Source organism: Chamaea fasciata, unplaced genomic scaffold (assembly GCF_029207755.1).
Source record: "Chamaea fasciata isolate MVZ Bird 193981 ecotype frontalis unplaced genomic scaffold, bChaFas1.0.hap1 SCAF_16, whole genome shotgun sequence".
Classification (NCBI taxonomy): domain Eukaryota; kingdom Metazoa; phylum Chordata; class Aves; order Passeriformes; family Sylviidae; genus Chamaea; species Chamaea fasciata.
The window spans coordinates 5,309,048-5,323,027 of NW_027094101.1; the positions used below are offsets into that span (position 1 = coordinate 5,309,048).

The window sequence follows — 13,980 nt, forward strand, 5'->3', positions numbered from 1 at the left end:
ACATCCCTGGTGCCAAAAACGGGGCTGTGCTTCAGTCCCAGGGCAGCCACTCTTCTAAAAATCCATATGTAGCCAAAAATTGAGAGGAACGACTGGGACAGATCCCTGGTGTGGTTGGGACCATGGGCTTTGCCTGTGATACTGGTGGAAAAGGAGCAGCACTGGTATTTGAGAAGGAAAGAATCTGTTTCTCCCCAGGTGTACCCCCTGGCTGTACAACAGGCTCAGCATCAGTCCTGAGGGTTTCACAGCTGGCACCTGGACAACAACAGGAAGGTCCCAGGGACACCTTGGACCCCTATTTCTTTATATAGACATATATGGTTACATTTAAACAGATGATTTTTTTTTTCCTTCATGCTAATCCTCCACAAAACCAGTTTGGTTTCCATTACTATATATAGCACTGGGAATCTTGGTCTATTTTTTGTCCCTTTGCATCTGATTATTTTCAGTAGAGCTCAAAGTCTTGATGATATGCAGATTTTAACTGGAACATGACATCTACTCACACAGACTTCCATTAGAAATAAACCCACAATGACCACTTATAACGTAGAAGAATTTTATTCATACCATAATTCTGTCCCATCATCCACTGCAAATATTACAATTATCTTCAAAATGTCACTGAATATCATTTTGTTCCACTTAAAGCACAAGAATCCTGGTGTTAGACAGTTACATTTCTCTTGAGATTGCTTATAACAGAACCATAATTCAAATGTATTTTCCATGAGCTGTAAAGGTTTAAAGCAAAGAATCTGCAGTGTGTCTGTGTGCTCGAGTAACTTCTAAACAGTGAGGCTAACACTTGGTATTCGACAAGAGATGTGTCCTGCATATTATGCGAAACACTCACAATTTTTTTACCAATACAACAGAAATGCAACAGGTAAAAGAACATACTTGAGTGACTGGTAACGTTTAAAAAATATTTCCTTTAAAAATTGCACAAGAAAATACAAAAACAGTGCAGCAAATGATCAAATGCATATACGCTGACCTATCGATATAGAATGGGGGTCTGCCTATATAAATGTATCTGATAAAAACTGCAAGGCTGGAAACTGTGAATGGTCATATTTAATAACACGTGCAAGAAGCATAACATAATCATAATAAATAGCAGCAACGAATATACACTAACAGGACCACTAAAATTATGCTAAAATAAATTAAGCACCTTTAAGTGATGAGAAGAGCGTGAAGCTGAGAAGCTTTTTAGCTCTGTGAGAACCACTGTGGGCAGCTACTGGAATATGAGCCCTTGGTGGGAGTCAACAGGAACGGGTCCGATTAGTATTTGTTAATTCCAAAGAAGAAAGCAATTGTGTGTCAGTAGGACTCATTTTAGCCATTTAGCCAAGTTCAGCTACACCTCTAGTTTCACAAGGGAGACTGGTGCCATGTTTCACTGCTTAACCTTTGGCATGTCAAAGGTACAGAAAATTTGTATTTACTCAGAAGAATGTTATTGTAAAGAAGAAATGGAGTTTTGGCCCTACTGAAGGGCAGGCAGTGCCGTTTAGGGTGGCTGGGATGCAGAACTTTCCTGCTGCTGGCAATGACAAGTTTACCTGCAAAGGCAAAGCTTTGCAAATCATAATCCAAATGATCCCACCCTTGAGGGCTGTGCAGATCCCCAGCCTTGAGTGATCTGCAAAAAGCTCCATTCAGGAGGAGCCCCTTGTCTAGGCAGGGCAGCAAGGACTGCCAGCAAGGCTGTGAGGCCCCTGGAGGGACCTGGGCTCCAGGATCCTAGTGCTCTTTGTTACACAATACCTGTCTTTTGGAGGAGAAGCAGCATTTTGAAGCACTTATTTGGCTTTCAGAAAATTTTAAAAAATTCTAAAATTTAGTCATATACGAGAAGAAAGGCATTTGAATTTAATTAAGTGGACCTTATTAAAAACAAGCTGCTGTATTTGTCCCTGAAGTGCACCTGGCACCATCTCTTCAGCATTTCATGTAATGTTCAGAGAAGTGGCTGAGGACATTCTGCTGAGTTTTGAAGCCAACTTATTTCAGCAAAGAAGCCCCCACTGGACTTCCAAGGACTCTAATGTAAACCCTCATTTAAAAAAGGCTGAGGACAAATAACTTAGGTCCTAAAGGCTCCATTTGAATTCTTACAAAACATTGTCCCTTGACCTCTTCACCCAGAAGACTGGAGCAGGCTGTTTGCCTGAGCATATCCTACAAAGCAGACCCCAAAGGGTTTTTGACACGGAGGAATATGGCCCCTATATCTAAACCACAAAACAAAATCACTCAAAAGCTTTATTTTTCCCTGGCTTGCTGGAATGATCAAAACCTTCCTCCAACCTTCCCCCTTAAATTGTATCTCATCTATGAGACTGCCACTCATTCCATGGGATTTCAGAACCCCCCCAGTCTGTAACCAGTAAAAAATCTTTGAGAAGTGACAGGCAGAGAGATATCATGGAATCACAGACTGGTTTGGGTTGGAAGGGACCTGAAAGGCCATCAACTTCCAACCCCCTGCCATGGGCAGGGACAACTTTCACATCACTTGATCAAATAACCTTGACAAAAGGTGAATAAGACCAGCTTTAAAGATAATAAAGAAAACAGAAATTCATATGTTTTAAATAGTTGAACCCACAATTTTAAGCAATACGAACCAACAATAGGTAAAAATCTTGTCTGCAAGCCAAGAGCCCAAAAGAGCCCCAATCTTCCCCAAAGCTAGTCTTACCCAAACAGCTATCCATCCACCTCCATGATACACAAGATTTGAGTTGACATCCACTAGGTGACATAAACAGAAAAAAATACACATAAAATGCACGCTTCTTTTTTTTATCTTCATAAAGCTATGGAGCTGCACGGAGCAAATCTTAAGTGCACAGGGTCACATGAAGGCAGCTTTCCAGGGGAATCATTTAGACGGTGAGCGAAATGAAGCTGTTGTATCTCTGAATGTTTCTCTTGAGGATCTCCGAGCAGGGGCCCAGCACTCGCTCGAAGCGGGGCCGGTCCAGCTTCACACACTTGAGGGGTCCACGGGCCACCACCGTGGCTGCCCGGGGCCGGTTGAGCAGCAAGGCTATCTCACCTGGAAACAGAGAGAACACACTCTCTGAGAGTGTCACATGCCCTCCTCTCTTTCCCAGGGTGCATATTCCACCATCCCATTGCTCTGCTTGTAGAACACATCCCTTTATATATCTGTTGATAGACACTTTACATAATTCTGTTGACAGTACAAATGCATTACACATGCATAATGCATGTGTGTAAAATGCCTTTGAAAACAAAATGCTTTCAGACTGTTTTGCTGATTCTGGATCTGTCTCCTGTCAGCTACACTGGTGTAAACCAAGGAGTGGGTTCAGCTTCCCTGAAATCTCTGAGCATTGCTGAGAGCAGCAGCTGACCTGTGCATAACCCCTCGCATGTAAGACTGGAACACTAATTAAGACAATAAGTACTTGACCCAGACATGCCTGTCTTGCTGAACCATGGTTAGCTGAATTTTCTTACCAAAATAATCTGATGGACCAAGTCTTCCAACTTCGACGTACTCCTCGTTGTCAGACCTGCGCTGCAGGACGGAGGCTGTGCCCTGGGGAGAGAAGGGCAGGGAGTCAGCTGGCTTTGCTCAAACCTGTTCTGATTTAAAAAGTACCCAGGCCTGAGTATTTCCTTTTGCATATCACACTTCTTCCTGATATATGAATGAAAGGAATAAAACGATTTTTAAAAAAGTCCATCAAACGATTTCTCTGTTATGAATGGCTTGAATGCAGGCATATTGAGTTCATAAAGAGGACAGAACTCAGGAACTCCTATTTAACTAATACACATCATGCTTTAATGTAAATGTATGCTTTAATAAAATTTTCAAATATGTTCTGTGTGGATGCTGAACCTTAGAAAGGGAGGCACAGAAAAGATTTACATTAAAAGAAATAAAAAGGCAATTTTCTCAGAAATAATCCTGGGGCACAATTTTGTAAGAGCAACCAGAGCTTATTCCTCACCTGACCTATTGCTGAAATGGGTGGCAAAAGAAGTTTTCAATGCTTGTTGTAACAAAGGGTGATTTTTTTTTTAGGGGCTTTGCCCGCTCGTGGCCTGTAGTGATCTGGACACCTGCGAGTCAGTCTCTGGAGAGATGGAATGTGCCTTGTCTCCACTACCCTTAATAACTGCTGTACCTGACACGTGCTAATACATGTCAAAACTCAGTTACAATCTATTTAAACCTTCAAAGAGGTTTTACATGCAGAAATATTCTGACCTGGAGGAAATCTTAAATTATTGTGGCATAAGGCTTTTGTAGAGGAACAGAGAAGGTATCTGCTTTTCTGGAAAAAAATTACAGTAACATATGGGAATATTTTCTGAGTCCAAACCAAAAGCATAGGGAAAGGCCAAATGTTAACATGTTTTGATTTTAACTGAAAAAAATAAACCTCCCTCTAGTGCAGAGTATTCACTGGAACATTCACTGGCTGCAAATATCCTGCAGTCTCCTTCCACCAAAAGAAACATATGCACCTCCAGTAGGTAAATTTTATTTCTTCAGTCAAGTTTCTAGAAAAAAATCCTTTTCCTTGATATAACTAAATTGTTCCACCAACACTGCAGTTTTCCAAGATCTTCCAGTAAATCTGCAAGGGCATGAAAATGCAGAGGTAGTGTGATGAGCGTTGTTATTCACACTTGCTGCAGCTTTCAGAAGAGACCCACATTCACAAGCAGCATTCTCAGAAATACCCCCCACAGGGAATAATGCCTGCATCGATCCCTCTCTTGCCAAAGTTTGGATCAGGTGCAGCTCAGTAAATTGGTGCTGCTCTCATTGCCTGTACAGTGTAGATGCATTCAGCTTCAGAGTCACTTCCAGCCCCTGTCCTCCTCTCATCTCCATCTGGAGCCTGGCAAAAACTGAACCCCTTGACCCAAATAGCTACCTGCAATCCGTGTCTCCAGTTCCTTTCCCAAAACTAATTTTTTTAAAAATCTTTTATTACAGATGTTTTATTACATAAAACAAAAAAAAAGTCCCTGAAGTAATCCTAGTGACCACCCAGGTCAAATGAAGAAAGGACTCAATTCCTCACTGCTCACCTTCAGCACGTTGCTATAAAGGTAATCACAATATCAAGCAATATTGCTTTCATCTCCCCGAGTGTCAGCTTTTATTGTGGCTAATATTTTTCTGACAGGGTCCATGTGATATAGGGCTCCAATAAGTCAGCCTTCTGAAGCAATTTCTTCCACTGTTCCACTACAGTCAGCCTTTTTAATCCAAGAAACACCATATCTGCTGGAGAAGGACAGATGTGTCTGGCCTCCACAATAAACACTTGGCTTGGCAGGATAAAGCAATGCATATTCCAGATCCATACTTTTTCCACCCTTGTTTTAACAGTCACATAGGCTTTTCCCGTTGCCCAGTGAGAGCAGGTCTATCTCAGAGCAAAACAAGTTTCCTGAAGCCCTGACAGAGAGTACCCAGATGTCAGCTCTGATTACACTGCTTGGCCCCTCGGTGCACCAGCCACCAGCTCCACAAGTACTTCCTGGAACATTGTCAGAGTGACCTTCACGGGAAGGCTGTCCAACCCGGGAAACAAAGAAGAAGTTTTTATAATTGCCTGTCTCTATCACCTTCACTTTGTGTGTCTTATCTCTGGAATCAGCACTATTCTGACTGCAGTAGAGGAGGAGTCCAATTGTAGGCAAACAGTAGGCAAAATGGGGCAAAAATAAAACAGAAATAAAATAATAAAGAACAAAAGAAAATATCACAGAATAAAATATTACAGAATAAAATAATACAGAACAAAATAATACCAAAGCAGTCCTTCATTACCTATATATCTGATAAAGTTGTCATGAATTCAGTTTTGACGCCTACCTTTGTCCTCATCCCAAGTTTTGTGGCTGTTTTTAATTTTATTTTACTTGTCACATCCTTCTGATAGAGTTTTTAGTTTTTCTGTCTTTCTTGTTCTTTAGGATCCCCCACCTCTCCCAAAGGATAGGACTGAATAAATCCTCTGGGCCCTGTCCCAGGAGGTTAGGGCATTATCTAACAGGGGTTCAGGGGCTCATCATTCTCACTCCAAAATGTATTTTCTCTCTATGGGAAATACTTCTCCTTAAATGACACATAAAACTTGGCAAGATGAATCTCTGAAACAAGATGCATGATCCTAGATTTGCAGGATCAGGCTGCTTAGTGCTGCTCAACTTAAAATACTGCCTTGTACACTGAATACCCATTTCAGCCTCCTACAGCACCAAGCAAACCCTCCAGAGCACAAGCTCGAAGGCTGTCGAGAAGGTTGACACCATTTAATAAATCAGCCCTTTGTGATGATATTAAACTGAAGGCAGACAGGCATGTCTTTCTGCTAGCAGACACTTGGGAGTGAAATTATGGTCTTTGGGAGATCCAGGAATATTCTCTTTCAGTCACTGGGGAGTGCCTGTATTCCCAGAAACTGATAGCATTAACCTTCTCTCCTCTCCTCTGAGTAAATACGAGCATCCTATTGCAAAAACAACAAGAGTAGGAGTTCCCAAAGCACTGTGCCATCAGCACCTCTCTGCCATCCTCACCCCACGCACCTGCCTGCTCCCTCTGGCACTGCTGGGAGTGTTTACTCAACTCCTTCAAAATGCTTCAGCAGTTTGTTTTGCAAAAAAATTTATGCCTTAGATATGCCACCATGATTTAAGATATGAAAAAAATAAATTAAGGTTTATAATCCATGAGTTCCCATCCTCTCCAAAGTAATGAGATTTTGATAGATGTTTCACTTTTAAACTCTCAGACCCTACAGATAGATGAGGGAGACATTCTAGAGTGTGGCCCGTCTGGATCCACACTGGGGTTCCCAGGCCTTATCCTGCAGGTACTTACAAGCACTAATTGCTTCAGTAGCCCTGTTTTCATATTTAAGTATGAATCCAATAGCCAGCAGTAGGCCTAAAGAGCCCGGCTACAAAAGGCAAGTATGATTCATGGTGCTAAAAACTGAAATCCTGTATTTTTTTCCTCTGTTCCAGCTCAGTGGATCAGATGGGATCACTCCCAGGCAACACAGGGCAAAATGTGTAGACAGTGTTACCCCTGGCTGGGACAGTGTCTTGGTTTAGACAGGCAGTGCATGATCGGCTTCACCAGGGGGAGGGGGTGGGATGGGAAACCCTGCACTGTTATAAAAACCTTTTTGGTTTAAAAGTCAGTCATACTGATTGTTCGATTTTATTGGTCTAACCACCCATTTTAAAAACACAGTCATCAATAAAAAAATTATTCTCTAAGGCTCTATCTGGGATAAAGGATAATTGTTAAAAAGAAGAAATTATTAAAATTATATGAAAACTTCAACTTTCATAATCAGGAAGTTACTACTTTAGATTTCCAGTTTCATTCCATACTTTTTTTACTTACTGCTTCTTCTAAAAAAGCACAGGTGATATTTTTTCCCCATGGCCTCAAAATGCAACATTTTTATCCTAGTTTGGAGCTTTAGAAAGTTTTTCTAGCCTATTTTATTTTCCTCTTCAGCACCCAGCACAAAGGGCAGTGCAGTGTATGGAATAAGAGATGGAAAGGTCAGGCTGATCATCTGCGATTGCCATTAATTCCATCAATGGCAGCTCTGAACATACCTTTGCTCTTTCTCACTTTGTTAACCCACACACTCCATAATTCACACGTTCAAAAGATAAGTTTCCCCTCACTCCACAGCCACACAAACCCTTATTAATGTGTTGCCATTAAATCTCTGTACAGTTGCTACAAAAGGAGAAGGAAGGGACTGTGCAGTGGCACAAAACGCTGCTGCTCCCACGGCGAAGCACAGCGACTGGATGGAGCTGCAGCAGGTCTGAAATGAATTAAAAGATCTGTCACACAGTATGATTCTGGGAGGATTTCATTTAATTGCAGGCAAGACGAGGTTTATGGAAGTAATATGTTTTATTAGATCAACAAGCAGAGCTAGAAAAAGGGAGGAGAGCTCTCGGGCACATGTCTGTCTCCAGACTGCCTTTTTTCCCAGGTATATCTAATAAAATCCACCATTCACCTGTCTCCAAACACTGTCTGGGCCATGTTCTTACACTATAACTGCTACAACCATATTAAGTTGCATCTTATTTAATCATATCTGCTTCTTAGAGCATCTCCAAGTCATTAAGTTAAGGAGAGCCAAAAGCTCAAAATGCTACAAATTTCCTGGAAATTCCTAAGAGTTGGAACTCGATGTTTAAGGTGCCTTCCAAGCCAAACCGTACTGTGATTCTATGAAACAGTGATTGCCTGGTGAATCTGGGAGACCTGTCAGCCAGTGCTTCACCCTCCACTTCAGAAAAGGGTCATACAAATCAGTACAGTTGTCTGATGTGAAACCGCAAGCAAATTTGGACCAGTTTGGAAAACTCTCCCTGCTTGGTGATCCCTCCTGATGAGCCAGTTGTGATGGTGGAAAGAGGCTGCCAGAGCAGCCCCAGGTTTGCACTGACTGGAAAGGTAGTGGCTGTTTGCTTTGCTTATCTTGAGCAAGTCAGTTCTTTTCTGCATCCATTAGAATTCACTATAAATGCAGCACAAGGCAATGCCCAAGGTAAGGAGCTGCTGAGAGCTTTTGAGAACAAATATGCAACATTTTACACATCCAGCCTTTTAAATTTGGTTATGACTCAATACATATGGGGGTTGCACTGATTTCATGGGACTTTTAGGAAGCCAGTCCATTGGGAGTGGGGTTAGGATTAATAATGCAAGGCCAAAGGAGCTCTAAAGGCAATGTTAGAGTAACAAACTCTACACCCTGATACCCACCCAGTCTCCTTGAGAGAGCAGTGCTGCCAAAAGCACATTTACACTGCCAGTGATCATCACTACATTGTCAATATAACATTCATCTTTTTGGCCATCATTCTCAACAGCACATCACATGGAAGAGCACCTGTCACTGCCCAGCTGGCAGAGGTCCTGGAAATCATCTCTACAGCCAAAACTGATATCAAACGACCTGCAGGTTGCTGCATGTTTTGTATCACACCTGCATCAAACTGCCCTGCATATGCCTAAACTCCCAGCTCTTTGCTATTCAGACATGTTTATATTAGTTTTAGGACTATGGGTTTAGGAATAACACCCAGACCCGGGAGAGAGGAACAAAGCTGTCTAGAGCAGTCACCAAAATAGCCACAAACATTAAGGTACTTTTAAAGACGACAATCAATCATAAGCCAAGTGTAGCTTAAAACAGCAGAAAGAACTAAGCCACAGGGCATTTCCTAGGGATATACAGGAGGCCAGGGTTAAGGCCCAGACATGACTACACCCAGCCCATCATTAATCACCAGGAAATGCCTTTGTCTTGATGGTTCAGTATTTAAAATCATAGATGTCTGACATGGGAAGACCTTTCCAGTCGTTTTGTTCATCCTCCTATTGCAGGACCTCAGACAATCTTTCCCTTCAGTGCTTCTTTGATACAGCCTGCATTAAACCTGTGCTGCACCTATGTATTCCTCTTGAAGTAAATGAAATGCCGTTATTAAATGGAAGAAGTCAAGATTCAGACAGAGAGAGACCAGTAAACACAGTGAAAAAAAAGCCAAAAGAAACTGTACCCACTGCAGTTTGCTTTGTGCATGGAGACCTCTGCAAAACTCAGGTGAAATAAAGTGGGTTTTGCACAAAGAAGAAAAAATGGGATTTCATATTTTGTTAAGCTTTTCCTGTTGAAGGACTTTACAAGTGCAAAACTTTAAGTTCTATAGCATATATTGAGTTTGAATTGTTGCCCTTGAGCCACAGCAGCAGAGCTAGACCACACAGTCCAACAGAGGCATATCCACATGTTGGGGGACTCATGACTTCATCATCATCACCATGATCATCATCCCCCCATCATCAGACAGAGGGACACCACAGCCCCAATGCCACGGCAGTGCCACACTTCTTCAAACCACAAGTTGCCAACCGGGACTGGGAGGACTGGGAGTGAGGGGACGGTGACAGAGGAATAAGGACATCAGCTCTGAGCCATGGGAGGAACCCCTTGCCTGGGGTGTGATCCTCCTTGGCTAGTTGTCCTGGCTCCATGCCCAGAAAGCTGGGAAGCCATTGCACCACAGCCTTTGAGGTTCCTCTGCATTTTTATCTTTGCTTCGCTCTGGGATTTTGGTCGCCCCTCCCATTACACATTCAGTCACCTGTTGCAGGGGTGACAAGAAGCAGAGCTGCTCAGTAAAGGTGGGCCCAGATGTTGGTTTTAATGAATCATCTCAGGGATACTTAGCCTTGACTAATCAGGAGCTTCTGTGGGAAAACAACTGAATTAATATTCATCCCAGTGCCAGATTTTAAAGCTGGTCTGTGCCAAGCGCTGTGGATTATTGGCAACAAGGCCCTGTTTTCCTGCCTCAGACATGTCAGTGTACAAAGCAATAAAAGTCACAAAGGGAAAAAAATGTTGCATTTTAGAGATTCTTTCTTTCTACAAAGCTAGCCATTATCTTGACTCTCTCTGAAGCCAGGAAACGTCCACTGAGTCAACATAAAAGTGACTTTATAATGGGTTATTCATCAACTGTTCATATTTGTGACTGACCTGACAGGGCTCATCTCCTGGAAGCAGAGAGCTACCACCTACAGCCAGGGCAGGGGTGAATGTATGGGAGAGAAAACACAAAAACAGTGCTGAACCTCCCTCACCCTGCCCGCAGAATCCTTTCTGGTGAAAATCGTTTTTAGCTGTTAATGCTGTTTTACGGCCCAATTACTCCTACCACCATCTGCTTCTTTGTGAAAACATTCTGTAGATGCTGAAGTAACCAGACCAAGCAAAAGGCTGAGGCAGACATTGTCATTAAAGTCTCATAACTAATGCTGTGACCAGGGCTGGGAGAGCAGCTGTGGCCAGCGAGGGCAGCAGCTTCTGAGCAAGAAATAAAACTCGGAGTAAACTGGAGGAAGGAGAGAAGAGAGTTTATTACAGAGATCAGGAAAATTCCCCATGGAAAACTCTCTTTGAGTCCTTTCAGTTGGTGAATCTTGTATGTTCAAAGGACCAAATTCTGAAATTCAGAAGGAAAAAAACTCACAAACTCAAAATTGCCTCGTCCTGGAGCACACTGAGAAGGGTCTTGCATGCTCCAGAAAATCCACGCTGCACAGCTAATGAAGGAGCCCTAAGGGCAACAAATCTGCAGTCAACTCAATATCTTTGCAGAGGAGGGACAAAAGCCATTCCACTAAGGGACAGCTTTAACATGATCCAGAGAAAGAGATGAACTCCAGTAGGGATTGGGAAGTTCTCCATTTTTCTTCCTCTAGGTTGAGCACCGCCACATTTCAGGTCTTGTTTACACTGCAGTGTTTTTGCTTGAAGACAGAGAAGCTCTCCTCAAGACAGAGCTCCCAGCTCCTGACACAGCAGATGCCTTTAATGTCAGTTCAGATTTAACATGCCTGGGGTCATAAAGTTCTTGTTCACCTTGACTAAGTGCTTTGAATCAGGGTTTGTGAGCTCAGGCTCCAGTGCCAAAGGAGCTTATGGGAATCCTGAAAACCTTGAGGGGCAAACAGCCTGTGCTGCTCTCCTTACTCCCGTGGAGAGGCTTTTCATTCCCTGTGAACCTCCAAAGTTTTTGCAGACTGCCCTGGTAGGAAGACACTACTGAAGAGCACCAACCATACCATAAAGTTGGTATTAGCTCAGGAAGAAGTCACAGGCTGCTTTGAACATAGAACGTGTTGCACTCTGATTTTTATGCAAATTCAAATGGGGCATGCATGTATTAAGAATGAAACTGCTAATTACTAACTTTGGGGTTTACTTCTCTGCACACCAAATGATTTCCCTGATTTCCACATATCCCATAGTGGTACAGGGCCAGGGTGTGTCTGTCATTCCAGCATAAACTTCAATTTTATGGGTTTACAAATCAGATGTTTTAAATTACAGCTGAATGAGACTGGAGACTCCTACACAAGTTGTCATGTCAAAAGTGAACCGGGGAAACATTCATACACTTTTTTTTTTTAATGTTGGGTATGGCATGTGCAAAAAGAGGCTGAGAAAACTACTTTAAAGCCTTTGGGAACAGTGTGGCTGCATTGCATCCTCCTGGGAATTGTGCTTCAAGACCTAGGTTTATCAATATCCCAAAGACAGAGTAACACAGCAGGTCCTGTGTGTACATCATGGTGCTGACATAAGCAATGTCCTCATTCCCAGTGTCCTGGAAGACCATCAGCACATCACTCCTCAGCTGCCATTTCAGCCCTCAGGGACTGCTGATAGCATCATTCCTGGGACAGCTTTCATGTTAGAGCTAAGGATCAGCAGTTCTAGGGCTACTTTCCAAAAGAAGACAAATCCTTTGAACTGTGTAGCCAAAGACACTGCAAGTATTCCTTTAGCCAGTAAATAATCTTGGATTTTTATTATTTGCCAACCTTTGATTTATGAAAGAGACCTTTCTACAAAAACAAGGGAAGAAATCAACACATTCCTGCCAATACAAAGTGCAAGTGGCTTCCACATAACCTGCAGTATAAAATAACACCATCATTTTTGGGTGGTAATATTAACCTAAAGGAATAAGGACGGTCCATTAATGATGGAGTGCTGGCCACAGGCTCCCATTGTTTCTCTGCGTTAGACTTTCCATAAGCAAAACCATGAAGGTCCAGACCTTCAAGGTGTCTCATTCCCATCAATTGTTTTTTCAGGAATGAAAAACTATCCCAATTCTTACACCCTGTGCTTCATATCACACCATGCAACACAGAGGTTGCTCCACACACCTCATCAGAAGACATGGGGAGAATAAAAACCCTGTGACCTTCATGAGATGTTCATGTAGGTAAGAAGGAATGAGCTGGTTAAAAGGTTACATGTATCATAGACCACAGTTATTAAAACACAATTATTTAATTATAAAATTATTTATCTCATACTATATGGAGGGGCTAAATCCAGGTGAAAACTCTTTTCTCTCACAAACTATTGGCTGTATACGTTGTTTTTACACTATTTTCCTCTCCATCAGACCTCTTTTCAAAAAATACTCATTTTCCTAATATAAAAGCTATCTGACATTAATCGTCTTGCAGAAGGATGAAGCAAGAGGACTTCATTCTGGTTGTGGACTCAAGATTGAGTCATGACTGGGTTTGACAGTATTTTCTCAACTGTACATTTTTAAACTATTATATATTATTCTCCACTCTCTGGGTTCATAGCAACTCACGGAATTTACATACAGTTGTCCTGGTTTCTGCCACAAATGAGGAACGAAATCTGCAAAGCTCTAAAATAGACTAGAAATAGTGGCTAATCTGAAATTTCACAAAACTGTCAGGAAAATGCTCCGTCGTACATCACTTCTGATGTTTCAGGTTTTGCAGAATTCACCAGAAGTGACTGCACTGCAGTGGTTATTGGTGGGGCTGCAGAAAGAATTGGAAGGAAAGGCCAAAAGCTGCAGTCGCTGACAGGTCCTCCATGCTGGTGGGAAGAAGAAAGGGAGCAGCCACTTGCTTCCTGTGAAACATCATCCCATGGATATGCAGCCTGACCCACTGCCCTTGAAAGTTGAATTGAGTTTAACAAGAGCTGGACTTAGCTGACATTTTAGTTGCTTTGACTCAGCAAAATACTTCACCTCCACCCCTACTCGGGATGGGACCCAGTCCCACACCCAACTTTCCATCTTTGACGTCAGCTGGCCATTAAAAATGGATCCTGAACAGAGAGGAACTCTGCAGCAGGGCCAATGGAAATGCTGCAGCTCCAGCACAACTGGGTGATATCAAGAAAATCGAACGTTCCCTTCCTGTAAGAGCTCTGTGGGAAACAATGTCTGTGCAGTTAAAAATAAGCAGAGTACAGAGCCCCGGTGCCTGCTGGCTCTGTTTATTCAGGATATTTTGTTTATTGGGTACATTAGGAGTCGCTGCAGACT

At 42.5% G+C, this 13,980-nt stretch overlaps 1 protein-coding gene across 2 annotated transcripts in view; it reads right to left on the bottom strand.

Annotated features, from left to right (window-relative positions):
- Positions 1-548: 548 nt before the first annotated feature.
- The window catches only part of PRKAR1B (protein kinase cAMP-dependent type I regulatory subunit beta), a 92,739-nt gene continuing 79,307 nt past the window's right edge, over positions 549-13,980 (bottom strand). For both annotated transcript variants that reach the window (XM_066198018.1, XM_066198017.1), the window contains exons 10-11: positions 3,511-3,592; positions 549-3,082 (exon numbers count right to left, since the gene is read on the bottom strand). In XM_066198018.1, coding sequence (XP_066054115.1) covers positions 2,910-3,082; positions 3,511-3,592 — 255 coding nt within the window. In that variant the 3' untranslated portion in view covers positions 549-2,909. The remainder of the gene's footprint in view (positions 3,083-3,510; positions 3,593-13,980) is intronic.